Consider the following 27,082-nt stretch of genomic DNA (forward strand, 5'->3'; position numbering starts at 1 on the left):
CGGCAAGAACGCTGCTGCCAACGGCCACTACAGTCACCGCTGAGGAAGGAGCCGAACTGGCTTCGAAACCTCGGGTATCCCCGTCCTGTACCTTGATTGGAGATTTCGTTACTACCATAGTACTAGATTCTGTTTCGAGGAAGGGACCATCTCCGTGATATCCGCGTGTGAAGCTTCCTACCGACTCCGAAACTATTCGCCATACACGGGATATTCTTTCTCCACTACGGCAAAAATGACTGGAGGGTTGGGCCGTCCATCTAAAGCGGGATATCTGTCACTCTAAGTACGTATACGGGGACTAGTGGGCAAGCAGAAGATGTGGATACGAACCGAAACTTCTTTCATCCCGACCAACACCAGTTCAATCTGCGTTTCGTTGACGGCGAATGGTAATCTCGCATTGATCTGAAGGAAGAAAACACCTATATTACTAAGGGATAACAATCTCAGAAAGTTTATTTCGAAGACGATAACAGAGATTGCAATACTAATAAAACTGAGGCGCACCTGCAAAATTAATCGAGGCACACAACATAGAGATCCACAGTATGTTCCATCACACAATGTGAATGAAGATGCAGTATTGACATTTATTCCAAAGAACGGATTAATAGGGTGACTGATTGATTCATTCGCAAAACAAAATTGAATAATTACAAAGTACATCATTTAAAAAATCCAATTTTGGACAACGTCTAAAGAGCTACGTTTGGTATTCCGGAAAGGTCATTATTTATTCTGCTGTAGAGGCATGGAATCACCGCGGTATTTTGACGCAGCATCCTCTGCGCTATTTTTCTATTGTGAACCGATTTCGCAACTATGTAGCTGTACAGGTGCAGCCTTACCGAATTGAAGAGAAGTTTCGTGTACAATGCTATGCCAGTCGTGCTCCTCTCTCTGAAGCTGGTTTCATACACCACGTATGTCCCAAACTGTATCTTCTTCGGCAACGTAGTGGCGCCACTCCCTGTTGGTGACATAAGTCGGAATTTCACGGAAAATTCATTCAACATCACATCACGTCCGGCATTTCCCGAACGTCACACCCCTATCACAGCCCGTTACATCAAAATACATCATTCGACATCAGCATCACAGCTAGTCACATCGTAAGCCATCGTTCAACATCAACATCACAGCTCATCATATCATAAACCATCATTCTACATCAACATCACAGCTCATCACATTATAGACCATCATTCAACGTCAACATCACAGCTCATCACATCATTACCCATCATTGAACATCGACATCACAGTCCATCCGCATCATTAGCCATCATTGGACGTCACAGCCCATAACATCATTACTCATCATTTGATATCACAGCCCATCATATCATAGGTCAGCCCAGAGAGAACGCCATCTCCCACGGGCGTCCGAAATAGATCCCAATGTTCATATCCGGAAAGGAACTTCCGTGGGGCTTCCCTGGGATATTTATCGAGGAATAGCCGTAGCCGTGTATCCGCAGACACGGTCCTGTCGCGGGTGTTTCACGGATGGTTCGAATCAGCTCCGTGATGGGATGCTGTGTGGTTCACGTATTGCAAGAGAGAGAGAGAGAGACGCGGAACGATGTAACACAGCACAAATTCGACTTTCCGTGGGCCAACTCACTGCCTCAGACCAAAAGTAAGAAACACAGATGTTATCTGCATGGCGACTTATTGCGTCAAGCAATTCTTCATTTCAATGTATTTTGTGTACGCCGTCGAATTAAATCCAGACAGCTCACCTTTCATTTCGGCTAACAAGCGAACATGACTCTCGGTTGTGTAGAAGCCAATACACAACATCAACTCGGTTGTGTAGAAAACCAATATATAGTGTATGTTCTTTTTGGAAGTGAATGACATTTCATTTCGAAAGTTTATTGGCTGATTGGTCGAATCGCTTGTTGTTCTTTCCTTTTTTCTCTTTTTTTTTTGAAACGCAGCGCCCATTTTCTTTGGTGGAAAACAACGCGGAGCAACAGAAAATGAAACGACCGGTGACGACTGAGAGATGCTAATTATTTATTACAAACAACAACAACATGCGACACTGACTTCCCAAAAATAAAAGAAAGTCACATTCGCTTGAGACACATACTGCATCCCAGGGACCTCCTGCTTCCGTCCGTATCTCCTGGTTATGTCCGTAAAGCGGACGTTTCGGGAAGTTGGTATCCCGGCCAAGTAGGTCTCGCGCAGGACATGCGCTGTAGAAATTTCATTATTCTGCGGATACCCGTATCTCCGTGAAAGTACATCCGATGGACACCCGTGGGACAGAATGTTCTGACTGGGAGAGTTCAACTTGGGAACTCGCTGTGAATCCAACTTCATTTTGAATGTAGACTTGGAATCCAAACACCAGGAACCGATTATGAGACCGAAGGCGCCGAATGCATGCATGGGCGACGACTTAGCTTTTGCGACTGAGGGCTGGTACCCGGGTAGACTAGGGCGATTAGCGCGGTAACCATTCACGGTGGCATTCTTAATTTTAATGGGCGTTGTGTCCTGTTGTGGTGGTGTAGTAAGGGGTAAGCGTCGCGCCCGCCCACTGCTCGGAGCGAGCCTTACTGGGGAGGGGGAAAGGGCGGGTGGCTGTAGCGCTGCGCTGAAAGCGGGCATGTAGACTCTGGGTGTGTGCAATAGGGAGGACTGACTACAGTGGCGACTGGTATGCCGCCGCTCAGTCTCCGAATTGTTGCGCAAGCGCGACGATCTAGTCTGTTGCACCCTACATGCAGGTCTCGGATTCTGCTGGATTTATGGTATCAACGTTCCTGACGCTGCGCTACTGCTTGTGCGACTAGCATAGTGTGCCTGCATACCGGTTCAGTTCGGTGCTCTGGTACAGGCAAATTCTCGTTACATAGCAACAATTTAGTGGCCATTAAAACTTTTACACTCATACGTATCCGTAGAGGAGGCAAAGTACTAAATGGAGGATTACTGACACAATTCGCTGTGTGTTTATATCAATTGACTCCCCAAGGAGACTTCGGTGGGCGTCTTCTTCGTTCCAAAGAATAAGGGGTTCTGAGAATATGAGTTGACAGTTGTAGCGTTCATGAACGTTTTCACAAGTTCGTTAGAGATATGGGTTGTTTCTGCTGTTCTGAAAGCCTTTCGTTGATGCACGTAGAACTTTGACGTACTTAGCACATGTTACGATCAAATGATACACAATAGGACCCGGATTTGTAACAGGAAAAGGTTAGCAGGCAAGGGTTATTCTCTCCTCTTTTACTTATGTAATGTCAATCACCGCAAACCACATGTTTCGTGCTGCAAATCTGTAGGGAAAAGTTCAGGGTGCGTCAACGACAGCTTAGCATTGAAGAATCCCATATCTCTACCGAACTTGTTGGACACGTCGTTCCATTCCCCCCCCCCCCCCCCCCGGAATTGGGTGGTCTTTACTGACTCAGCATCTGCGCTGCAAGCATTTGAAAATTCTGGCATCTGAGGCTCCTCCGCGCCGTTGGTTATGGATGTGTTAACGGCTTACAAACTTGTCTACGAAGTAGGACATCGGCTGGCTCTCCAATGGGTTCCCGCCCATTGCGGTGTCGAAGGCAATGAAGTGGCGGACAGCGCCGCCGAAGCAGCTCTCTCGTCTCGGACACGGACGCGTATTGCACTGCTGAGAGGCGATCGGCGGTCCATACTTCGAAGCCTTGTGACTCCTGTGGCTACCCGCCAACGGACCGCCGACATACTACCCCCCGCCATGCTGAGCAGAGTTGACCCAGCGCTCGCTTTCCGCATGCCAGCACATATCTCTCGTCAAGACGCCGCATTAGTTCATCGAATGCGCCTCGACGTGGCCTTCACAGCACAGTGGCGCTACCGCTTGAGACAAGTTAACTCTCCCCATTGCAGTCACTGCGGTGCTGTTGAAGATCTCGAGCACATTCTTCTCCATTGCCCACACTACCACACTTCCCGCTCCGTACTCTCCGCCTCCCTCAACGAGCTAGACTCCCGTCCCCTCTCCCTCACAAATTGCTTGGCCCCTGGCCGTATCCAGCTCACCAACGCTCTGTCCTCAAGGCTCTCTTCGCCTTTTTCACGCCACAGGACTTCGATCCTCATTGTAACGGGACCCATTCCTTCATTGCCCGCTTCACCTCCAGCACTGAGGTAGAGTATCGCCCCCGGCGATGAAACTCCCCACCCATCATCCTGAAATAAAGTTGTTGTTGGACACGTCGGTGAATGCAACAACTGTCAACCCATAATCCTCGAAACCCCCATTCTTTGGAAAGAAGGACCTGGCGAAGGTTCTTTAGGGGATCAATTGAGATAGCCGCACGAGGGAATTTGGTCAGTAACTTCCTGTGCTACTTTCCGTTATACTTTTCGATCAAGAAACCAATGGACTGGTCTTGACCGTTTTCTCGTTCGACGGCGGAGACGTCGGTAGAAATCTGTCTATAACTTAATGAGGCACCGTGTGTACAGAACAGAGCCTGACATACCACCATTGCACCATAGCCCACTCCTAGCCAACCAACATGCCGAATGACTCTACATTCTGTCCCCTGATTTGTTGAAAACGCGAGGTGTACGCCTTTTTGTGACAATTAGGTTGAAATACCTCTACGCCCGGAACGAGATCGAAAGCAAGCAGTTCAGTTTGTCATTCATCCCAACCGACGTCATGATCGCCGACTCCCTCACTAAACCTGTACTGCGCGCAAAAAATGCCTTCTGCGCCCAAGGTTTCGGACTTTACCTCACATGAATATTACCTCACAGACTCTTCCTTTTCCCTTCCGTGCTTTTCGGTTTTTTCGGGTATTACTAGTGTTTCTTGTAACGTCCTGTCAGCTGGTTTGAGGGGGAGTATGTTGGTTGACGATGTTCAACCCAGCTGACACTTGGTTGGTTTCGTTTTTGCCTCTAAAGAAGGCGAAATAAACGGCTGACTGACCGAATGAGCGCGCCTGCCCATTCGGCTTCTAGCACTCGGTCCGCAGTCAGACGTTTATTTCGTCTTCTTTAGGCACCATAAGTGTCACAAAAAGGCATACGTGTGGCCTGTGTGCTATAAATGAGAGGACAAAACGTTGTCATTCGGGATGATGTTTGTGAACGGGCACGTATAGCACATTACGCGAAGCTCGGATTGGCTGTTTGTTTTTTTGATTGCGTGTTAGCACCGCGAAGCAACTGTGGCTGTGAGCGGCGTACAGATGTGGACAGACGGAGAGAGGACAGCAGGAAGGAGCGGGACACACGGGGAAAGGATTGGCTGCTTGTACTCTTTGGGCCTCCTCAGCCGGCGGTACCCTTTCCTAGTCCTCTTACTTTGGTGATATTTTAGTTTAGTTATAAGCGTGCCTTCCGCTCTCCCGTCAAAGTGCTCTCTAATTTGCTGCAAATATCTGATGGCGGCTTCTCACAGCACATACACTGAAATCAAGATTGGATGTCTCGTCACGGATACAATCGAGGAAGTTAAAAAAGTCAATTATGAAAAGAGAGAACGGCGAAGCGTTTCCAAGGGTGGAAATGAATTCATAGACAATTCAATGAAGTTCACTGGACATTTTGCATGGATGATTGAAAAAAAAAAAAAAACCTATCCCGGAAGGTGCAGCCATTTTCAGCGGCAACTGTTCTTGACTTTTGCTGACATTGACCAAATGTTCGACACTGCTGCTAGATGACTCAACACTCTTCGTAACTTTCTCCCAATTTGTTTGTGAACGTGCATCCCTGATCGGTAATCAGGAGGATCCTGGTTCAACCTCTGTCACTGGCGCTCATTGGTATTTTCGCCAATTACTTGCTTTGTTTGTGAAATATATATCAGATGTTCACAAAGATAGAAAGGTGTTTACAGATGTTAACATTGGGCACATCTTTCTACATGTTTCTTTATTCCTTGCATAGTAGTGCTTACCATCGTTATTGCAAGAAAGAAAGATAAAGCGCCTAAAATGTCCACGAGACGTGCGCGATATAACGGCGACACTCTGTTTACACACACTTTGTTTACTGTCTGTTGTTTCTGCGGTCTCATTAATGATTGTGTACCATGTTAAGGTGGCGAATCGAGACCGTGCTCGGTCCTGTCATCACGAAGCGTATGCAGGTGCCTTTGCGCCTCGTCTGATTCGTAACGTCGTTTTTTGGAGCACGGATCCCGTTTATACGTCTACTTTAAAGCCGACGACTACTATTAGCGCCATACCGCGATGTACCGTAAAGGCATAAGGCCGTTCAGGTGGGGCACGTTAAATGTTGCCGTCGCGTGACCCATCTGCTAACGTTGAGCTACGTGGCACAGCCAGCTACTATTTTGCATCACGCAATGCCGCAATCCTACCTATGCTATCATGGAAGCAGCTGTCTTTCTGTTTCATTCCGCGCCCTGTCGCCTGCTCCGCTTCTCGTTTCCACACCTGCACTTGGCCCCAGGGAAGGATAACGGACGTAGTTTCGTTACCGTTTCCATTTTCGTTTCCGTTATCCGCTTCTGATACCGGCTTTTAATTTCGTTTCCGTTACGTTTCCGTTACTGTTTCCGGTAATGGAACGGCTGCTACAGAGCAGCGGGAGAACAGCCCGTCCGGCTCTGTCAGCACCCTGTTTGGCCCAAGTGCTGCTGTGGTGTTACGCGTACACACCACACAAGTAATTTTACGTCGTAATAGAGGACTTGGCAAATCCGAACTGGAAATTATACTTGATTCAGCATGAAAAATAAAATCCGGAAACTGACGCGGAAAATAAAAGGATTCGTTTTTGCCGGCACAAATTAACATACGTGCTTGATTTATGGTAATCGGAAATCTGTATGCGATTGGTGGCCATAATATCAGTATCCCCGCTTACAGCCAGAATATCGTTTATTTGCATGCAGCTGTCTCTTACCATGGAAGCTTCATTGCTTATGATCAGCCTCGTCGCTCTTCAGTAATTTTTGTAGTACTTTCCGATTCACAAACGTAGAAAGCAACACAGTAATAAGGAATAAAGCTTTATTTCGATAGTAATATAAGTTTGCGTAGAGTCGTCCAAGTGGCTATCGCTATAGCGTTTATTCTTTGGCGATCATTAAATCATTGATTGACGTATTCATAACTAGCACACCAAGTGATGATGTGAAAGCAGGCGTTATCAGTCGTAGTCTGAGTGATCATTTGCCAATACTTACGTTTTCCAACTTAAAATACCACCGAAATAACTCCATGTCACATTCTATGTTCGGCTTGATTAGCGAAGCAGCGCTTGCTAATTTGAAAGATGATGTTTGTTTGCATTCCGCAAACTGGAACTCTGTGCTGACTTGTGCGGATATTAACGAGGCATACAATGATTTTCTTAGTAAGACCAAACGGGCGTGCGATAACCGTTTTCCTGTGAAGCTTATCAAATATCGATATCATGCACGTAAGCCATGGGTCACGCTACAATTACTATGCATGAATAGTAGACCCATCCCAAGCAGCACAATGTACTGAAAGTCGAGTGCATTAGGGGTGGACGGTATGTGTCTTATCAATGTTCTTTAGTTTCACCAGTCTGTTCAAGGCGTTCCACCTACCCGTTCACCCCTATTGTACTCGACTTTCAGTACATTGCGCTGCTTGGGGCTAGCCAAAAGAACGCGGGTGATGACACATATATGCCTGAGGCTATAAGGCGTGAGCAAATCAACAGCGCTTCTTACAGATAAGCAACGTGTCCTTATCAGCTCAGGAACCTGGTACGGATAGCGCTGCCATTGGATAACCGGATATCACATGTTTTGTGCTTAGGAAGATATTCCACCTTTATTGTTAATGTAATAAACCTGGTTGAAAGTGTAGCGTGTCTCTCGTGGTTGTCTTCGTTTCTGTTTCGCTGCATCAAACGAAAGGTACTATGCATGATTCGGAAAAAAAGCAGAATGTACAGGTCGTTTATACGCACCAGAGATATTGAAGGATTAGAGAAATTTAACATTTATCGTAATGAGATAAACCTGGCATTGAAAGAGTCCAAGACAGCCCATTATCGCAACCTCTTGAAAACTGCCTGCACTAATGCTGGAATTATGTGGAAGACCTTGAAAGATATTATTCGTCCCAGTAAATTCCTAGATTCAATTCTATAATTCTTGATGGAGGGCCGATCAGTCGCAAGTGTTTGTCTGACACATTTAATGACTATCTTGCGAACCTCGTTCAGCGTTATGCCAGTATGTCCGCTTGCAGTCCAACAAATGCTTGTAGTCATGTCAGGAACGTGGTAGCCGACTCTCTTTTTATGTGTCCCGCCATCATTGGTCCAATATCGGTCCCACATTGGCAGTCAATATAAATTACATTGGTCCAATATTGGCAGTGCAACTCGGACCGATATTCTGCCAATGAAGCTGCCGGTCCAATGTCTCAAGCCCGCTGTAAGCCAATGAAAAATATGAATGATCTGTAGCTATAGTAACTGCCACACCAGTCTAGTTTTAATTGGTTTTAATATGTAGCACAACAATAGGAACGCATCATATTACAAATCATTATTTTTTTCTTTGCCATCTGCCGCACACCATGGTGGTCTGATATCTGGGTGGGAACAGCCAGAATCGTTGGCAAAGTTAGCAAGTTTTACGCACAACCCGCACCTGCCGTAAAAGGGAGCGTAAATCTCCTGCGACGGTGAGGGGGCATACGTGTTAGCAACTTACGATACATCTGTAATTAATTTCATGCTCAAAACCTGCAACAGCAGTATCCATCGCTATCAAGAACTGTGTTTTTTACTTGAGCTGCCGTTTCTACTGTCGTTATCTGCTTCGCCGCCCATAAAACCGATAATTTTTGTGCGTGGTTTGCAGTGTGTTACTCGAACAATTTCAATATTAGCTGCATATGGACCGTACAAATAAGAAATATTTGTTGCCGGAATATTTCGCGGGACTAGATGTCATATTTTATAAATGCTCTTCTGGATTTTTTCCCCTCACATAACGCATTTTGGGAATACTAAAGTTCAGCCATGCTCCACCCGGGATTATCAATGGAGTGCCAATGAATGTTCATTGGTTGAAAGCTGGTTACATTGGCACCTTGGTTTGATAGCATACCAATGTGACGCCAATGAAGCGCCATCGTTCATTGAGTAACGCCAGAACGTGCTAATTATATCGGCGACATGGCCTCAAACTGCAATAAGAATGGCGTTCTGGTCATTTTCTAACATGATGTTCAGTTTTGCATATTCCCAGTTGAGCCAAGATAACACCAGTAGAGCCAATAAAGCGCCATTTCTTTGCTCTTCATTGGCTTCATTGGGCCTCCTTAGGCCCAATGAAACCGGGATAGTGCCAATATTGGACCAATATTGTGTGCTGTCTGGGAAGGCACGGGATTGTGATGATTTTTAAATTAAACCAACTAACCATGTCATTGGATTCCTTGTCCCCTTTTCCACCCAAATCCCTAATCTATGTTTTAGCACTGGCGCATTTCATTCCAGTATGAAAATTGCAAAGGTAATCGTCCCAAGCAAAGGCGGTGATCCCAGTGTGATTTGAACTTACATGCCTATATCGCTGCTCCCCCTTTTTTTTTCTTCTTTTTTTTTCAGGGGGCTCGAGAGTATTGCTTACAAAAGACTAACAGCCTTTTTTTTTCTAAACATCGGGTTACCAGTAACATGCAATTTGGATCTCGAAAGTTACGATCCACTGAAATTCCGCTTCTTTGTCGAAAAGAAGATATTATTTACAATTTTGAGGAGAAGCTATTGTCGTTATGAATTTATATAGATTTCACTCAGGCTTTTGACCTTCTCGATCATCCAGTGCTCTTGGGCAAATTGCACTGATGTGGGATCCGTGGAGTGTCTGTCGTTTCTCAGTTCATACTGTATGCTCCAGTTAATGCTGATTGTTCGCGCTAGGTGGTGACTGGCTTTCTTCGGGATAGTATTCTAGGCCATTTGTTGTTCACCATTTATATTAGTGACATCGTAAACGTATCGTCAGATAAGAAATTTTTTATCTCTGCTGTTCACACTACTCTGTTCGTATCCGTAGCAGATCTCGATGAAGTAGTTGATAAGTAAACAGTGCTCTAGGGTAAATGAGACTTTGGGGCTAGCGTTAATGGCTTAGTGAGGAACGAAACCAAGACGAAAGCAGCACTCTATAGGTCATGAAACAAGCCCGTATACTCCACAATTATTATAATGTTTGGAGAAAATCGTATTGAAGTTATAGCCTCAGTTAAAATACTAGCAGTACATTTCTTTGAAAAGACTGAGACAATTTGTCTTGGGATAGGCATATTGTATATGTTATGTCAGAGCGAAATGTCAGAACCTATTGCACTCATGAATCGACTACGTTTATTGAATATATAATTCACTGATATTTTCTGTGGTGCGTTAACGACTTGTTGATTTTGGGGCACCGGAACCCTTGGTATGATTAACAGATTACTTAGAGCACAGAAACGTGTTTTCAGAATTATAGCCGATGCTCCTTGTGGCAGTCACACCAAAGAAAGTAAAACTCAATTCCATTAAAGAAACAAGCCTATGTAATTACTTTTCGCTGAAAACTCATATGGTTGTTGTCAAGGATGATAACGTCTTTCTGTTCTCGCTTTTTTTTTAGTTCATCTCTTCACCGGGCCTACCCGCCACATTGCAAGGTGGATGATCCCTAAATTTAGAACTGATTACGGACGGCAATCACTAACCTACAGTCTCCCACACACAATCAATACCCTTCCCGCTCAAGAGATAAATGTGATTGGGTCTGCGTTGTCTCGTTTACCGAAATTATTCGTGCGAAGTATATACTCGTAGTTCGTACAAATAATTGTATAATTAGTATAGTGCCAGTTCCGAGCTTTCAGTTACTTTAAGTTTATTTGTCGTTATACAGTTGCAATGTGCACGTATTGCGTTTCCTACTTTTCTTTTGGTGAGTATGTTTTTTTAATAGCTGTCGGTGACGAGTGATTGAAGGGTTGTGCCCTATAGTCAAGCGGCTCTCTGTTGGTTTTTGGCCGCCCTAGTTAGACGGAATAAACATAAACAAAAAACGTAAGCGATAATAACGTAAAAGAACCATAAACCACTCGCTTTTCAGTTTTTCGTGACCTCTAGATCACATCGTTTGCGTGAGCTATCCCTTCCAAGCAAACCAGTGCCGTGACGACACAGGGACAACTTACCAGTAGCGTAGAAAGCTATAACGAGACAGGCGAGGACCTTCATAATGACAGTGGCAATCGTTGGTGGAGCTTGTGGGGGAATGAGAATCTGCATCCTATTAAGTACTAGGCACCCCGCCGAAATTAAGGTGCACCGTGACATTTGGGAATGACGAAGTGGCTACTAATTGCGGGATATGTCTGACGGTGGCTTTCGCAGTACACACAATAGGATCCAGATGGAATGTTTCTCAACAGGAGGCAACTATAGAAAGTTCAAGTTCAAAAAACGATGAAGCCTTGAGAAGTAGATCACGCACGTTTAGCACCGGCCGCTGAAAAAAGCAGCGTAGGCGTCCGGGGCTTGCAATGCCGGTGACGGATCGCCAATTCTTCTACGTGAAAAACAACTTATTGTTTACCTTTTTCTTCCCCCTCCCGCATTTGAAGCCACGTGTAGCTGAAGTTCCTTTTGAATTCTCGCTTCGCACTGTTACAACAAAAGGTTAGGGTGCGACTGTATTACTGAATGATACAGCCAACGCGACCTGCAACAAATACACGTCATTAGGAATATTCCAGGGGCAAAACGGTCAAACAATTTATTAAACATAGGAGAACTGATGTTCTGAGACTGGAACAATATAGAAAGGACACATACATGCAAGCCTCAAATTGCCCAAGAAATTAACGAATTAAGAATTAATCCAGAAGATGCGGGTTCGAGTCCAACCGCTGGCTAACCTTTTCAGTGACTTTCATCTTTCATCGTCAATTTATTAAGTTTGCTCCCTGTCTTCTCTCCAGTGTGAAACATGTAAAATACAGGAGGACAGCTCCGAGTTCTACCTGTTTTCCCCCGCTTTTCTTCACCGCGTGTCACCGCTGTGAGCGTATCAGCACGAAAGCCGACATCCTTATATGGATTGGGGGGAGTTGCCTGTACGGACTGCCTCACTGCGCTAAATCTGTACTGGACGTTTCTCGTGGCGCGTTGCTCAAACTAAGAAAAAAGCTGTGGACTACTGATGCCTGTTTAATAAATGAAAAATAAAGATTTCCTGCATCATTAATGGCCTGCGTTCTTTCGTTTGTGCCTCGCCTTATTGTAATGCGGACTCTAGAAACCGGCTGCTTCCAGGTGTGTTCCGCCAAGCAGTGTGAAGATGCCGATGAGTTGCGTGAAATGTAAAACCCGGCACAGTAAAGCTTGCATAATTTCGTTGTCACATGTCACGTGGTTTGTGCTATTCATTGTAAATGAAATACTCATTTATTTGAGTAGCGCGTGCCCGACCCTCAGGTTGCTCTGTGTCAAAATGTTACGTGTGTAAGCTGAGGCTTGGGCACGCATCTTTATTGACTGGTGTAACAATAAGAATTATGGCTTTTTGGGCTTTGGGGTCTTGGACTTTGAAGTTTTACCCTCCTTCTTGAGAGCACTGCGTGGTACGCATTCGTCCATGAAGCACACCTGAAACAATCAAGAGGAAATAACGGACATGTTCAACGAGTTCCTCGAGAGTGAGCAGGAACAAAAACAGCAAGCACCCATGGTGTTTTTACCTGATGAAGTGTGGTCGACCATGCCAAAGCTTGTAATGAATTTTAGAGAGCTTCATTGCTCTTTTTCAATAGACTTCCCCGTGTTATGTAAACATTGCAGCGACTGAAGGGGGTCACTCTGGTTTACACGTCGCAAAATAAACTTCGAGAATAAACTCCTCGAAATAAATCACGAAAAAATCCACGGTGTAAAGATAAAGCCGTAAAAATCAACTTTTGCGATACAAACGCTTCAGATTCAAACTTTCAAAATAAATCGTCTCTGATTGGTCGACAGGCACGACAGCCTCAGAGCAGCGAAGGCTTTTGGCTCCCGCGTCTCAAAATAGTTCCCCGCAGGGTGAGGCTTTTTGCGGTGGGCTGGGAACGAGAGTACCAAGTCTGGACGAATCGTTTACTGTATTCTGACACCGGCTATCAGGATTCTGTTGACACTGCAGTTAATGATTTGTTCTGCTGCTCGCCTGTCAAATTTGAGTATGTCGAACTCTGAATTCGTGTCGTGTCACCAAATGAGTTCCCGGTGTTGGTTCCAGCTCTGGTGGACACCTGCTATATTATGAACATTGTCGCGAACATCGCCATTCTCCTGCAGCTGCCTTGGTTGTGAAGTCGTAGAGTTGAAAAGTGACGATCGACGAAAAAGCCTGATTCCGATACCGTGTGAATGTGTTGTGTTTGTCCGTCTGTATGTGTTTGTGTGCGTTCCAGCCTCAGAACCGTAGAATCCTGAAATCGGAACCTGCCTGTGGTTTTCCTTGTGAGCCTACGTTCTGATAAATGCATGAAACAGGTACTGGACAGACTCTCGAAATGCATTTCTGCAAATAAGCTGCATATGAATGTGAAGAAATTGTTTGTTTGTTTCAGAGAGTCGAACCGAAACGTTTAACGGTCCGGTTCGGGTTTAGGTTCGGCGATAAGGGTTCGGTTCCGGTTCAGCACCAGAAGGCAATTATAATGGCTCAAACCGGTTCTTTCCGGTTTGAACCGGTTCGGTTCCCGAACCGGTTCAGGGGAGACGGGTGCGAATGAAGCACAACAAGCAGGTTAAAACAAGCTTCCGTGTGTGTGTTACAGTGCTTGAAGTGGGAAGGAAGGCGTCAGTGGTCGTTCAGGATTTTCAAAGAGTTTGTGCGACATGAAAGACAAGATTAGTAGCGGTTACAAGAGGAGCATAGCCATGAATTACTGGTTTGGGTTGACTTTCCCCGCACGTAGCTCAGGTAGCAGGGGTTAACTCACCCACCGGGTTGTTTGCAAAATCTCACAAGGAATAACAGTCAACCAAGCGTGCTACCTTGGCCTAAGTCATTTAAGTAATTGAAATTATTCGTTACCAGTCAAAATCGCGAATACACGTTAATCAGATAACGACGCTTCGTGGTATGTAGTTGTATTGGAATGGTGCGATCGTGAGCTCGGGGACTTTATCTGTAAAGGCCACGTTATTGTGGCAGCACTGACCGCCGCCGTCCTCGGCGTTAGAGTGAAGTGTCTGTGAAACAAAGACAAAGCAAGTGCAAACAGAGAGTTGGACTCATTTTAGACCCACTGGCGATTTTTAGATACTGTGTCAGTATGGTCGTTTTTGCTTCTTTTATTTTAAATCCACAAAGAAAGCCAACTTGACACGTTCTTTTCTTTCTGACCAGCATGAGTGTGGCCGGTGCTTTACTTTCTAGTACCCTAGGCACGCGACAAACTTAATGCATTAAACGGAATGACAGCAACTTCACCTCCTGACCAACCACCGTGGCGAATGACACCGTTTTTTCAACACGCCCTGTTTTCAACAAACCAGGAGAGAGCGACGCCACGCAAGATGATGGTTGGTGGGGAGGTGAACTTACCGGCATTCCGTTTCATTAAGTTTGCGGTGTGGCTAGCGTATAAGGGGCTTATGTAAGTTCACACGCGCACACGTTGGGAATTATGCTGCAGCGTTGTACGCACGAATACGTGCTAGAGCTGAGCTCAGGTAGTTTGCTTTCGCAATGCATTACGCACAAGAGAACAGAAGAAGAAAAAGAAAAACGAAGGAGAGAATAGTTGAGAGACCGAAGGTCGCAGCCGCGCGTTACATCATGACTAGCCCTGACCAATCGCCCTCAGTGGCTAACGGCCATTGCTCTGAGGTGGAAGAAGAAGAAGTAGGTCGCAGCCGAAGCACTTTACGTCGATTGGTCCGCGTATTCGCATTTATATACAGGATGCCTGCGATAACGGTAGAGATGATATCGAAGACATAGCGCTGTCGATGAAAAACTGACAGGTTTGTGTTACAAACGGACTGATCTTGAAATGCAGCGCATGTTTCTGACACAAACTTGGTAGGAGAGTGTCAGTTTCCCATTGACGGTTCTATGTACCAGCGATCATTTCTGCTGCTAGGGTGGACACCCTGTGTATAGCTGACTCTGATTAGTATATTATGATAATATATGTCACTTATTGACTGCGTCCCAAAACTGTCCCTAATGTCCTGTTGATCCCTAATTCTTATATACAGGGTGTCCCAGAAAACGTGTCATTGAATTATAATAAAAAAACTACGTCACCTAGAATCATGTGGTCGACGGCATTTGTTCCTACTAGGTTTCTGCCACCACCTGATGTGCATGTCATGTAACCTACGCTTAATTATGTAACTTTTTGCGAAGTGAACTCGGAAATTTGCGACGAAAAGGTCACTTTTTTACCCAAAATACAGTTCACAAAAATTTACATAATTAAACTTAGGTTACATGACATGCACATCAGGAGATGGCAAAAGCCTAGTCAGAACAAATGCCGTTGCCAAACGGGGAGCTGAAAACCAGCTTGGCTTTTCCTCCTCAACTCGCGCAATCGGCGCCGAAATCTAGCCTCTTTGTAGTGATTATCCGCCAATTTCCGTGTGCTTGACGAAAACATGAGGTTCATGTTTCATTGGGCGCCCGGACCGGAAGTTCTGTTGTTAGTTTGTGAGAGCGGCGGCATCCGGAAAGCGATCTTCAATATGGACGTCGAAGCAAGAAATGCGGAGACTTCGAGACTTCGACTTTTTTCTGACCTTTCTGCGACCGAGAAGGAAATTCTGTGTGCTGAACAGTTCGGAAGCCTCGCTTTCGAAACGTCGCCGATGCCGCAAATGCGAGCCCAAGTCAATTAAGCTCTGCGAACATCGGTCACAGATGAAGCAATCAGTCGCCTGTCTTCGACAGACAGGTAAGCGATGAGCTTTTTAACGCACACTGTGATCGAACATGTAAACGCGTTCTCAGAAATTTCGTGTCCTCATATTTAATGCGTACTTGCTGTTTAAGGTGCCGGTGCGGCTGGTGTGTCATAATGCCGAAGGAGATCGAATGCTTGTGATGCAAGGAGCTCGAAAGCGCAGCCGAATGACAGCAATATGAGTGCATTACAACCCACGCAGATTTCCAACTTCTACACCTCAATACGACTGTCCTGGAGGTGACATATATTGAATTCCGTTGGCAACCTATGAGCGACCATATTCACAAATTTGGTCGCTCAAAATTGGTTTGGTCCTGCATTAAAGTCGCTAAAGCGTATAAGCGTATTCATATTTTGTACATATTTTTCCCCATCCATGATCATTTATCATTCATTGCCTCTCATTTGTTAATAGCCGCATTTTGCATCGTCCTGTATCGTTGATCTTGTGTGTGTGTTGTGCTTGCTGTATCGTACCCACGTGAAATTCGTTCAGTAAATCTCTCCCACACAAAAACTCCAGTACAGGGCACACCACATAAAAGACGACACAATACAGAACTGTGAACTGGAGAAAAGCAATATAGGCAACTGTGTAATTGTCAGTGTGCTGTGTCTTAAGTCACCTTTTTATGTCTTGCCCTGTGCTTAGGTTTTTAGCGTAGGCTTTTAGCGATATTGAGTGTTCTTACTTTCGATTCACTGAAAAGTAAAAAAAATGTTGGCTTCCAAAAGAATACAGCATGTGTATATACAGGGCGTGTGCAGATAAATTGCAGTCGCTCTCAAGTACATGTGGAAATGCCACGACACACACCCTGTACTGTGACCGGCTACCTATTTGCCTAAATTATATTTTATGTACATCTGCGTAGACGATATGGACATACTGCGTATCGCCAGTTTGCAATGTGTTTTTACCACAAGCTTGGGAAAAACAAGAGCATGGTCATCCCAGCCTGTGCAGCGAACAGGGTCTGGCGAGCCTTCCACACAGAAACTGCCACAGGCTTCAAGTACCCAACATCCTAACTGGAGGTACCTCTTCGGTCAGCTCGTCTATCGCATTTAAACTAATTCAGCATCTGTATTTAGGATTACTTATAGCTCTCAGGATGATGCATGGTCCATGAGTTCAATATGTTGTGTTGAAACACAACACTAGTCCTTTTTCATGAGTCTTGCGGAACGATAGATGAGCACTCCTTTCATGACATTGTGTACCGTTGCTACACTGAACAATTTCTTGAGCAAGACTGATGAACAAATGAAAAGCAGAGTCTGTCTTTCAACTATGCATGTTCCTTGTAACTTCTGTATTTGTTAAGTGACCCATGTTGTTGTCCCCCCTCATGTAATGTCCGCAAGGGCCTTTGAGGTATATTCATGAATAAATAAATATCAAAACCAGAAAAAGATGTAACATCTATTGTAATACCTATCCTGTCTTTGTGTGAATGATACATAAACATTCTCAGAAGGTATGTTGTCACACTTTGCCTCATTGTGCCTAAAGCCTAATTCCACCCCTTACATCATCTCCACATCCTCAATCTCCAAAGCTGTACAAGGCTAAAGTAATCAGGTACTACATAAAAAAGGGGGAAGGAGGAAATTAAAAGCTGACACATCTAAACAACAACTTTATACAACGTCTAAATTCAAAGAAACCCTGGTGATTTCTCGGGGCTACTCATGTCTTGGATGAGATCCCCATAGAAAACAGCTTTTCTGAGCCTCAGTTATTGATTCCCTTGATTGCCCTGACTGTGAGGCAATACTCATCGGCTTGGTGGCAAGTGGGCTTGTGTCTGATAGTGCGGTTTGGAATAAAGGGAGCAAGGAACATCTCTCTGGCGGTCTCAAGAAGGATATCAACATAACCTGTCAAGGCATAGCATTTCATATTGCTTTCAGTAAGTACAACACTGCTCATAGAGGTTGTGACCATTCATGTTGGGAAAGCATACTGGAGTTACCTCAGGCAGTGCATCCAGAACTGGGAGTCAGGTTCATAAAGAGCACCTTATGAGAGGAACAGCGACAGTGCCCAGTGAAGACACTCCAGGTATTTTGTGCAGGTTTAGGGGGTCACGCCTTTTAACAGTTTTGATGGAAAGCAGGGTGTGTGTAACACTGACCTCTGGTGTATGAGTTCTTGTTATCTACAATCAGGTACCCATGCTCTAGTAATCTGGAAAAGCCTTAGCTCTCTTGTAGGAAATTGTTATGAATGTGAGTGTCTTCTGTGGAAACAGGTTGTAACTGTCTTTCTATCCACCCTTCTTAGTTGCCCTAGCAAAAGCAAATATGTAATGCTGCAGACAATATCTAATGCTAGCACACTAATTGCTTTGAGTGTTCTCAGGCTCCTGAAATGGAGCTACCTTGTGCATACGCTGTGCCATGTCGGCAAGAACATAAATCAGATTGCCTTTACTTTCGAAATTGGCCCATCAGTGCTCCATGTGACTGCAAGAATGGTATCCCCTAAACAATAGGCAATAAGAATGATTTCTACAATGTAATGAGCTGTGTAAAACAACAACTTTATTTGAAAATATATTCCAAATGCCGGGTGACGACCTCATAATGTAGCAGCCTTTACTGCAAGCACCGCTTAACACAACGATTAAAAACAGAGCGTAAACATTTTCCGATAGGGGGCCACGGTTTGTATTACAGGCTGATGCATCACGTCTGATAAACCAGGACTCTAAGCAGTTTCTAGGGCCACATCGCTAGTCATGTGCAAAGGTTACCGCACCATCAAAATTAAATACATGTCCCTTAGGCCAACAATGGTAGACTAATTCGGTCCTGGTTTGAGTAGCATTAGAAGCCTTGGCAACGTCCCTTGTGTGCTCTTTTAGTCTTGTCCCATGTTTATCTGTCTCGCCAATGTAGGTTGCATCACAGTCTATGCACTTAACTTCATATGCACAGTCTTAACGCCTGATGGGTAGAGTGCCCTTCAAATGGCGTATGAAACACCTTGGTTGAGAGGAATGCACACCACTGATTTGACTCCTTCGATGTTGTTTTTGACTGTTCTCTGTTGTAGCGATTATGCCACCCGGATAGCCGATGAAACGTTCACTCTCTTTGTTCTCAATTGTTGTGTTAAGTCGGTGTTTTCAGTAAAGAATTCTCCATTATGAACTTTGTTTGAATGATGATTAGTGGCGAGCTTCATACCCTGGGCCACTATTCTAACAATTGCTTGGGGTGATGTGGTGAAATGGGGTAATGAGCCTTGTAAACAATTTACATGGCAATATATTTATTTATCTGTCATAGGTTGAAGAACCGTGTGGTGTTACACAACGGAGGGGCGTGTAATTATACAAGACCGATCACCTAAAGGCATTGCTTCACACAAGATTAAAATGTGATGCAAATGTAACGTGACAAATGCTGCATGGTGGCAATATGATAGGTTCTCCTCACGAACTGTTGGCACGGTTGCGGTTAGTCAAGAAACTGCATATCCAGTTAATGGTAGCAGGATCAAATTTTAATGAGGCTAGTTTGGCCAACAAGCAAGCATAAAGCACAGTGTCAAAAGCCCTCACAAAATAAAAAAAAATACTGCATCTACGTGAACCCAGAAATCAAGACAGTTTAAAATGCTGTGACCGAATTATGTTAGTTTTGTCTAAATACCCTTTTCTAAAGCCATGCTGGAATTTAAAAAAAGAAATTGATAGACTCAACATGGTTAACAACGTGCTGGCATATGATGTGCTCCATTAGTTTCCAGGGAACCCTAAAAAGTGGAGCTGGTTAGTAGATAGAAAGAGCATAGTTGACACCTCTTCTGAAGACAGAAATTAGCTTGTGACCTATGCCCACGACTCAGACATATACAAAGCACCTTTCACACAGATTAACGCATCTTCGTTCCAGCACGTCCACTTTCAAATGTTCATCGCTGTTGAGTAGTCTGTCATTCTTGTAACACAGATCTTAATTGGAATGCAGGTGCATAAGGGATGGTCTGAAAGAAAAGCGTTTGGTTTTAGCCCTCTTAATGTTTCCGAAAACAAACTTCACAGTGACTATTCTTCTGAAATGAGCAACTCCGGAACGAAAGCAAAAACTATCTCTGGCCACATCATTGTATCCAACTGAAACATGACACTTCAATTAAATAATGGCAGTTACAGATGATGATGATGATTCAATTTTAATGGCGCATAAGCAAGTCAGGCTACAGCACGCCAGATCCATGGGAAAATTGTGACTATTAAAAATCAGACGATTATACTAAAATAATATTATATTAAAAATAAGCAGTGGAAGAAAAGGCAGAAACAATTGTTGGCATTGTGTGGCTGGTGTCGATTTTTCCACACTAGGTGCTCAATAATAATGTACGCTAGATATGCTATAGCATCAAAAGTACAGCGATATACAGACTCAATATGTGGTGGGGATATGTGAAACGAATATAACACATACTTACATTTCAAACTTCATTGAAAAAGGCAGTTCAGGTCTGTCGGATTTGTCAGACTCGATACAAAGCCAGTAAGCACAGTGTGGAATGGCTGATTCATCTTTCGAAAGCAGAGGTGCAGCCCCCACGACCATTCGTCATATCAATGCTTCAGAGCGGCATAGCCTAGTCAGGAGCCATCAGATGAGTCACATAAAGTATAACTGGGTTCATGAAGCGGAGGGTTCTGTGGGATACGTAAGAAAGCATACGTGTTACAGAACAGCTACGAGAATGATCGGATGCACTTGCATGGTTTTGAGTACGTAGACTTGGAACTGAAAAATAAATGTGCTAACCTTGTTGAAACTAGTTTTCCCTCAGAACCACACGAGAGCACACTTGGTTTCTTTAGATGAAGGTTCAAAGAATTCAACTTCAGCATTTGCAGTACATCATCAGGTCCCGATGCTCCTTTGATATGCAGCAGACAGAATTTCGCTGAGGCGAGTGACTGCCGTAGCGGTTCGTTGCTACGCAGCAGATCAAGAACAGTACGCCGCAATGATAGGTGAAACGTTCATAATATGGCGAACAACTCCAACACCAAATACAATGACCCGAAAAAGGCAGGATGAGCCGGGAATCACACAAATTCGCAAGCTCGTCATATGGCAGTCATTACAGCTAACCGGATACGGAACCATATGGAACGTAAGACAACAGAACGCAGATTGAAACGGCAATCGTAGAACCTACTGCATGTGTTAAATGCAGGGTATATTTTTCTTTTTGAGACTCTGTAACAAAAACATATTAACATATAAATGCCATTTCATAAAGGGAATTGACAGGGTATTGTGTGACCATGTGACGCGTTTGAGCCAATGGTGGGTGTTGCCAGTGGCCCTCATGTTGACGTCATTTTGATGGTGGGCCGGGGTGGATATTCTATATAAACGTATGTTTTCTCGGTTTGACGCTAGGCGTGCTGCACTCGGATGAAGTCGAATGTTTAAAATTCGAGTTTAGAGAAACCGTGGGGTTTTAATGCGTGAATTTTCGCATGGAGAGTCCTTGTTGGGTGCTCTATCGACTGCAAGTACGAAAGAGCTCCCACAACTTCTGGTCAGAGTCCCTTTAATACCTGCATATATCCAAAAACGAACATTCTGCGCCGTTGATTCATACATTCTGGAAGAAGATAGCAAGACCTGTTAAATGACCATAGCCAGGCAACGTATGGTGCGCTAGTATACGTCCAGATACGAGCTACCTTGAGACATTAGGGATATCGATAAATGGAGACGTCTATAGAAGCTGCCGATCACCCTATCGTTATAGAGACGTCTAAGAAAGGGTCGTCTACGAGACATGGCAGTGATGTTTCGCAGTAGACTTCTACTGTTAGACTCGCGCCACAAATTCATACTTCTCATGCTACCTTTTTCTACAGGAGCTGTAACTTAGCGTTGCCTCTGCGTTCTGTGGCAAAGTATGGAAACAGTTTGTTTTTGCTACTGTCACGCAAGAGTGTGCTTTGCAGCCCTGAGGTTCAACGAAATGAAATGCAAGTTTCATTCTCATTGGGCATATGAGCAACTTAGTCTGATGTTGAATTCCAATGGCAGAGTCGGAGCAAGTGGCAGACATTGTAATGGAGCGGCTTGATCAGGCCTAGAGCAAGTGATCCGAATCTGCGACTGGAACACTTGGGCCCAACTAGGAGTTTAGCCCTGGCCAATCTCCCTTGGTGGATGACGGCCAGAGACGGAGGAAGAAGAAGAAGAAGGTACTCATGTTCCATTATAACGGCATGTTTTGCACACTCTGTCGTGACAGTAGCAAAAACAAACTGTTTCCATACTTTGCCACAGAACACAGAGGCAACGCTAAGTTATAGCTCCTGTAGAAAAAGGTAGCATGAGAAGTATGAATTTGTGGCGCAAGTCTAACAGTAGAAGTCTACAGCGAAATATCACTGCCATGTCTCGTAGACGACCCTTTCTTAGATGTATCTATAACGATAGGGTTATCGGCAGCGTCTATAGACGTCTCCATTTATCGGTATCCTTAATGTCTCAAGGTAGCTCGTATCTGGACGTATACTAGCGCACCACGCGTTGCCTGGCTATGGTCATTTAACTGGTCTTGCTATCTTCTTCCAGAATGTACGAATCAATGGCGCGGAATGTTCGTTTTCGGATATGTGCAGGTATTAATTTCAGATTGTTCTCCTTTGTTCTGAGCTTGTCTAGCATTATTGATACGTGGAGCAGAGCATTGACCACAAAGAGTTCTAGCAATTTTAGACATCCTCTTGACATCTTATGGATGAGTTTCATGTTGTCTGCAGCACTGTTGTGTATCAGTGGAAACCCCCTACATTCCGTTATGATAGTTTATTGGACGCTGCTTATGCACAATGCCCAGCAATGTACGTTATTGGTGATATCTTGGACGACTGTTGCTGAATGTCATGTTTTGCGTAGACTCTTTGCAGGTCCCCACTTGAAAATTTGAAGTGCTGGAGTTTTTGGAGTTTGTCATCGTGTCTTGCACATCAGGAAGCGTGACCACTCTGTGAAACCGCAGTCCGCTTTCACAGTGAAGCGCCTGCCTCACTGAAATGTGGCACTGTGACCCTGCTAACTGATGCAAAACCAATAATCTAGGCAGTCCTCTAAAACTTTACCCAAAGACCCAGTTCCCACAAGTAATACCGAGACGACCCAATGCACCAGGACGAGTGGAGCATGAAAGCCGAATTTGTCTCAGGTGTCACTGTGCCCGTGTCCGTGGATATCGCCTTCCACGTTTCATGACACGTTCCCAATGGGAATTTGCCGACTATCGATGATCGACCGACCATCGGCAGTCGGTGAGAAACGGCTTCATCGGCCAAGAATGCCTGAAACAAGCGTGGACCAATGTCATTAACAGAGTATGTTGCCAACACAGACCCACAACACGCCCTCACACGTTGTCGACGTGTCGTTAAAGCCTTGGCACGCGTGGTCTGGCCAACATCGCGTGGTCGTCGCAAACAGATCTGTAGCAGCATCGACATCATCGCGAACCGAGCTGAGCTCGTTCACTGTTCGCGAGCAATAAATCATTCTTAGTCTGGCTTTCGTGCCTCACGGTAGTCCCTTGCGTCCCTACGCTACATTGGTGACCGGTTATGGAACACGCAGCACCCTCAGCCGGCGGCGACCCTGCGGCTTCGTCCAGCCTCAGTCACTTCTCCGTCCGTCTTCCACCATTTTTCAACCAACAACAACCCCAATTGTGGTTCGCCCAGGTGGAAGCCCAGTTTACCCTGGCGGGAATAACCGCAGAGAATCGCAAGTTCTTCCATGTCATTTCGGTGCTGCCACCCGACATTGCCATGGAAGTCTCTGACCTTCTGCTGCAACCGTCGGCCCAACAGCCATATTCAGCACTTAAGGAGGCAATCATTAGCCGGACTATGGCTTCTGAACGGAAGCGCCTTCAACTCCTTTTGGCCAGCGAGGAACTTGGCGGTCGCCGACCGTCGCAAATGCTTCGGCACATGGAAAGTCTGCTTGGTTCACGTGCCGCAACGTTCGATCGCGCCCTCCTCAAGGAGTTATTCCTTCAACGCCTCCCAAGCCAAGTCCAAATGGTTCTCGCTACCGCTTCCGACCTTGACCTGGCTGCTCTTGCCGTCTTGGCTGACTCAGTAATGGAGGTCACTGGCTCTTCTGTGTCAGCCATTTCCCATTCCGTTCCTCCCCAGCACCAGGAACACCTTCCACGGCAGTCACTTTCGCCTGCAGCAGCTTCGCTTCCTTCACCACCTTCCTCACTGGCGGTCGACTCTCACAACCAGCATTCGGCGCTCACCGAGGAAATTCGACGGCTCGCTCTGCTTGTCGGTTCCACTCTGTCTCGTCAACGTCAGCCGTCACCCCGTTCGCCTCACCGTTCCCGCCGACGCGCTTCGTCACCCCGCTTATCTCGCCGAACACGGTCTCGCAGCAGTGACCCCAACAGCACCTCAAGCACACCGCCGTGCTGGTACCGCGCAAACTTCGGCGCCTCGGCCCGCCACTGTGTCCGTCCGTGTGGTTGGCCGGGAAACGACGGGGAGGATCACTAATGGCGGCGAGTGATCCTCGAACTCACCAACCAGGTCGCCTTTTCTTCGTCGACTGCGAACCTCACGGCTACCGTTTTCTTGTGGACACCGGCGCCCAAGTCAGTGCGTTGCCGGCACGCGCTCCTGACCGACGACGGTCGCCACTCCACCACCTCTCCGCAGTAAATTGCTCGGCAATACTTGTTTACGGTGAGAGATCGTTGACTCAAGACCTGGGTTTCCGCCGGCAGTTCCGATGGATCTTCCTTGTGGCCGCCGTTTCGCACCCAATCATCGGCGTTGATTTTCTCAATCACTTTCGTCTCATCGTCGACACCTAGCAGCGACGTCTTGTCGACTCCACGACGACGCTCTCAGTGGCTGGCGTTCTCGGTGCTTGCCGATACGCTCGGCGTTGTGTTCAGGGCGTCAAACCCGCCAGCCCGCAGTCGGAATACTGGGCCCTGCTCGCAGAGTTCCCCACCCTGACCCAGTCTCCCGACTGGACTCGTCTTGTGCAGCACGATGTTGTGCATCGAATTACCACCACAGATCAACCCGTCTATGCCAAGCCCCGTCGACGTGCTCCGGAGAAGCTCGCTATCGCTCGCCAAGAATTCGAGCACATGCTGCAAATCGGTATTGCTCAACCGTCAAACAGCAGCTGGTCCTCGGCGCTCCACATGGTTCCCAAGAAAACGGGGGACTGGAGATCATGTGGAGACAACCGAGCCTTAAACGTCAAGACCATTCCCGACCGTTATCCGCTTCCTAGCATGCACGACTTCACGGCGAACATACACGGAGCTACTCTCTTTTCCAAGATCGATCTACGGAAAGCTTACCACCAGATTCCCGTGGCTCCTGAGGACGTACCGAAAACCGCCATCACAACACCCTTTCGGCCTCTTTGGGTTCCTCAGGATGCCCTTTGTGCTCCGCAATGCCCGTTGACAGACTTTTCAAAGGTGTATTGACACCGTGACCAGAGGCTTACCATTCGTTTTCGCTTATGTCGACGACATTCTGGTTGCCAGCTCGTCCAAGAAAGAACACCTCCAACACCTCCGCCTCCTCTTTGACAGACTCGCCCAACACGGGATCCTCGTGAACGTAGAGAAGTGCGAATTCGGTGGCACCCCCCTTGAGTTTCTTGGTCACCATCTTGACGTCAGCGGCATCCGACCCCTTCCAACCAAGGTTCGAGCTATTCTGGACTTCGCACGCCCCGATTCCGTCCGCCAACTCCGTAGATTCCTGGGGCTCATTAACTTCTACAGGCGTTTCATTCCACATTGCGCTACCATCCTCCGCCCACTTGAGGAGATGCTGAAGCTCTCGCAGCAGCTTTCCACGGTTCTGGAGTGGTTTCCCGAGCGCCAGCTAGCCTTCGATCAAGCCAAAGCCTGTCTCGCAACCGCAAGCCTGCTGGCTCATCCTGCTTATGATGCTCCCACCACTCTCATGGTTGACGCCTCCAACCAGGCTGTCGGGCCGGCACTGCAGCAGCACATCTCCGGTCATTGGTGTCCCATCGCCTTCTTTTCGAATAAGCTTACTGATGCCCAAGCGAAGTACAGCACTTTTGGACGGGAATTGCTGGCTGCTTACTTGTCCGTGCGTCACTTCCGCCACCTTTTGGAGGGCCGGAGCTTCACCCTATTCAGGGATCATAAGCCACTTACGGCTGCCTTTCAAAGATGAAGTTCACGCTACTCACCACGCGAAATCTGTCATCTCGCGTTCATCTCCGAATTCTGCACCGACGTTCGTCACATCAAGGGTACCGACAACGTTCCTGCGGACGTTCTCAGCAGAGTAGCTTCCATACCATCCGCGTCCGGTTTCACCATCCACCGACTGGCGCAGCTCCAGCAGACCGATGACGAGCTCCAAAGCCTCAGACTCGCTCCATCAGGGCTTGTCCTCGATGACCTGTACCTTCCAGACTAGCTTTACCAGTCACTTGCGACGTTTCCTCCGGCTCGCCACGACCTTTCCTTCCTGCAAGTCTACGTCGTGCGGTCTTGGAGAGTCTTGATAACATCGCCCACCCAGGCGTCCGACGTACCGTCAAGCTTATATCCGCGCGTTACGTCTGGCCTGGCATCAGGAAGGATACTCGAGTTTGGTCTCAGGCTTGTCTGGCTTGTCAGCGATGCAAGGTTCGTCGCCATACCATCACACCCCTATCCCGTTTCCTTCCTCCTGACGCCCGGTTCGACTAGGTGCACTTTAACATTGTTGGTCCTCTGCCGCACTCCGAAGGGAAACGTTGCATCCTAACTGCTGCACACCGATTCACGCGCTGGCCTGAGGCCGTTCCGCTAGCCGACATGACAGCTCAATCCGTTGCATCGGCATTCGTCAGCACGTGGGTCAGCCGTTTCGGAGTCCCATCGGAGATTATCATCGACATGGGACGCCAATTTGAATCTGCTTTGTTTCATGCCTTGACCAAGACCCTCGGTTGCACACGCCTTCGGACGACTTCTTACCACCCGGCCACGAACGGCATGGTGGAGCGTTTCCACCGCACCCTGAAAGCTGCCATTATGTGTCATGGGAACACCTCGGAGTGGG

The 27,082-nt window shown here is 46.3% G+C and overlaps 2 protein-coding genes across 2 annotated transcripts in view; one reads left to right on the forward strand and one right to left on the reverse strand.

Annotated features, from left to right (window-relative positions):
* Positions 1–11,295, reverse strand: part of LOC135370185 (uncharacterized) — a 38,198-nt gene extending 26,903 nt beyond the window's left edge. The window contains exons 1-3 of the mRNA XM_064603888.1: positions 11,187–11,295; positions 852–973; positions 334–408 (exon numbers count right to left, since the gene is read on the reverse strand). Coding sequence (XP_064459958.1) covers positions 334–408; positions 852–973; positions 11,187–11,280 — 291 coding nt within the window. The 5' untranslated portion in view covers positions 11,281–11,295. The remainder of the gene's footprint in view (positions 1–333; positions 409–851; positions 974–11,186) is intronic.
* Positions 11,296–23,578: 12,283 nt separating this feature from the next.
* Positions 23,579–24,520, forward strand: LOC135370540 (uncharacterized). Its single transcript, XM_064604320.1, has one exon. The coding sequence runs from the start codon at positions 23,579–23,581 to the stop codon at positions 24,518–24,520; it is 942 nt and encodes a 313-aa protein (XP_064460390.1).
* Positions 24,521–27,082: the final 2,562 nt, after the last annotated feature.

The sequence above is a fragment of the Ornithodoros turicata genome, chromosome 10 (assembly GCF_037126465.1).
Source record: "Ornithodoros turicata isolate Travis chromosome 10, ASM3712646v1, whole genome shotgun sequence".
Taxonomy (NCBI): Eukaryota; Metazoa; Arthropoda; class Arachnida; order Ixodida; family Argasidae; genus Ornithodoros; species Ornithodoros turicata.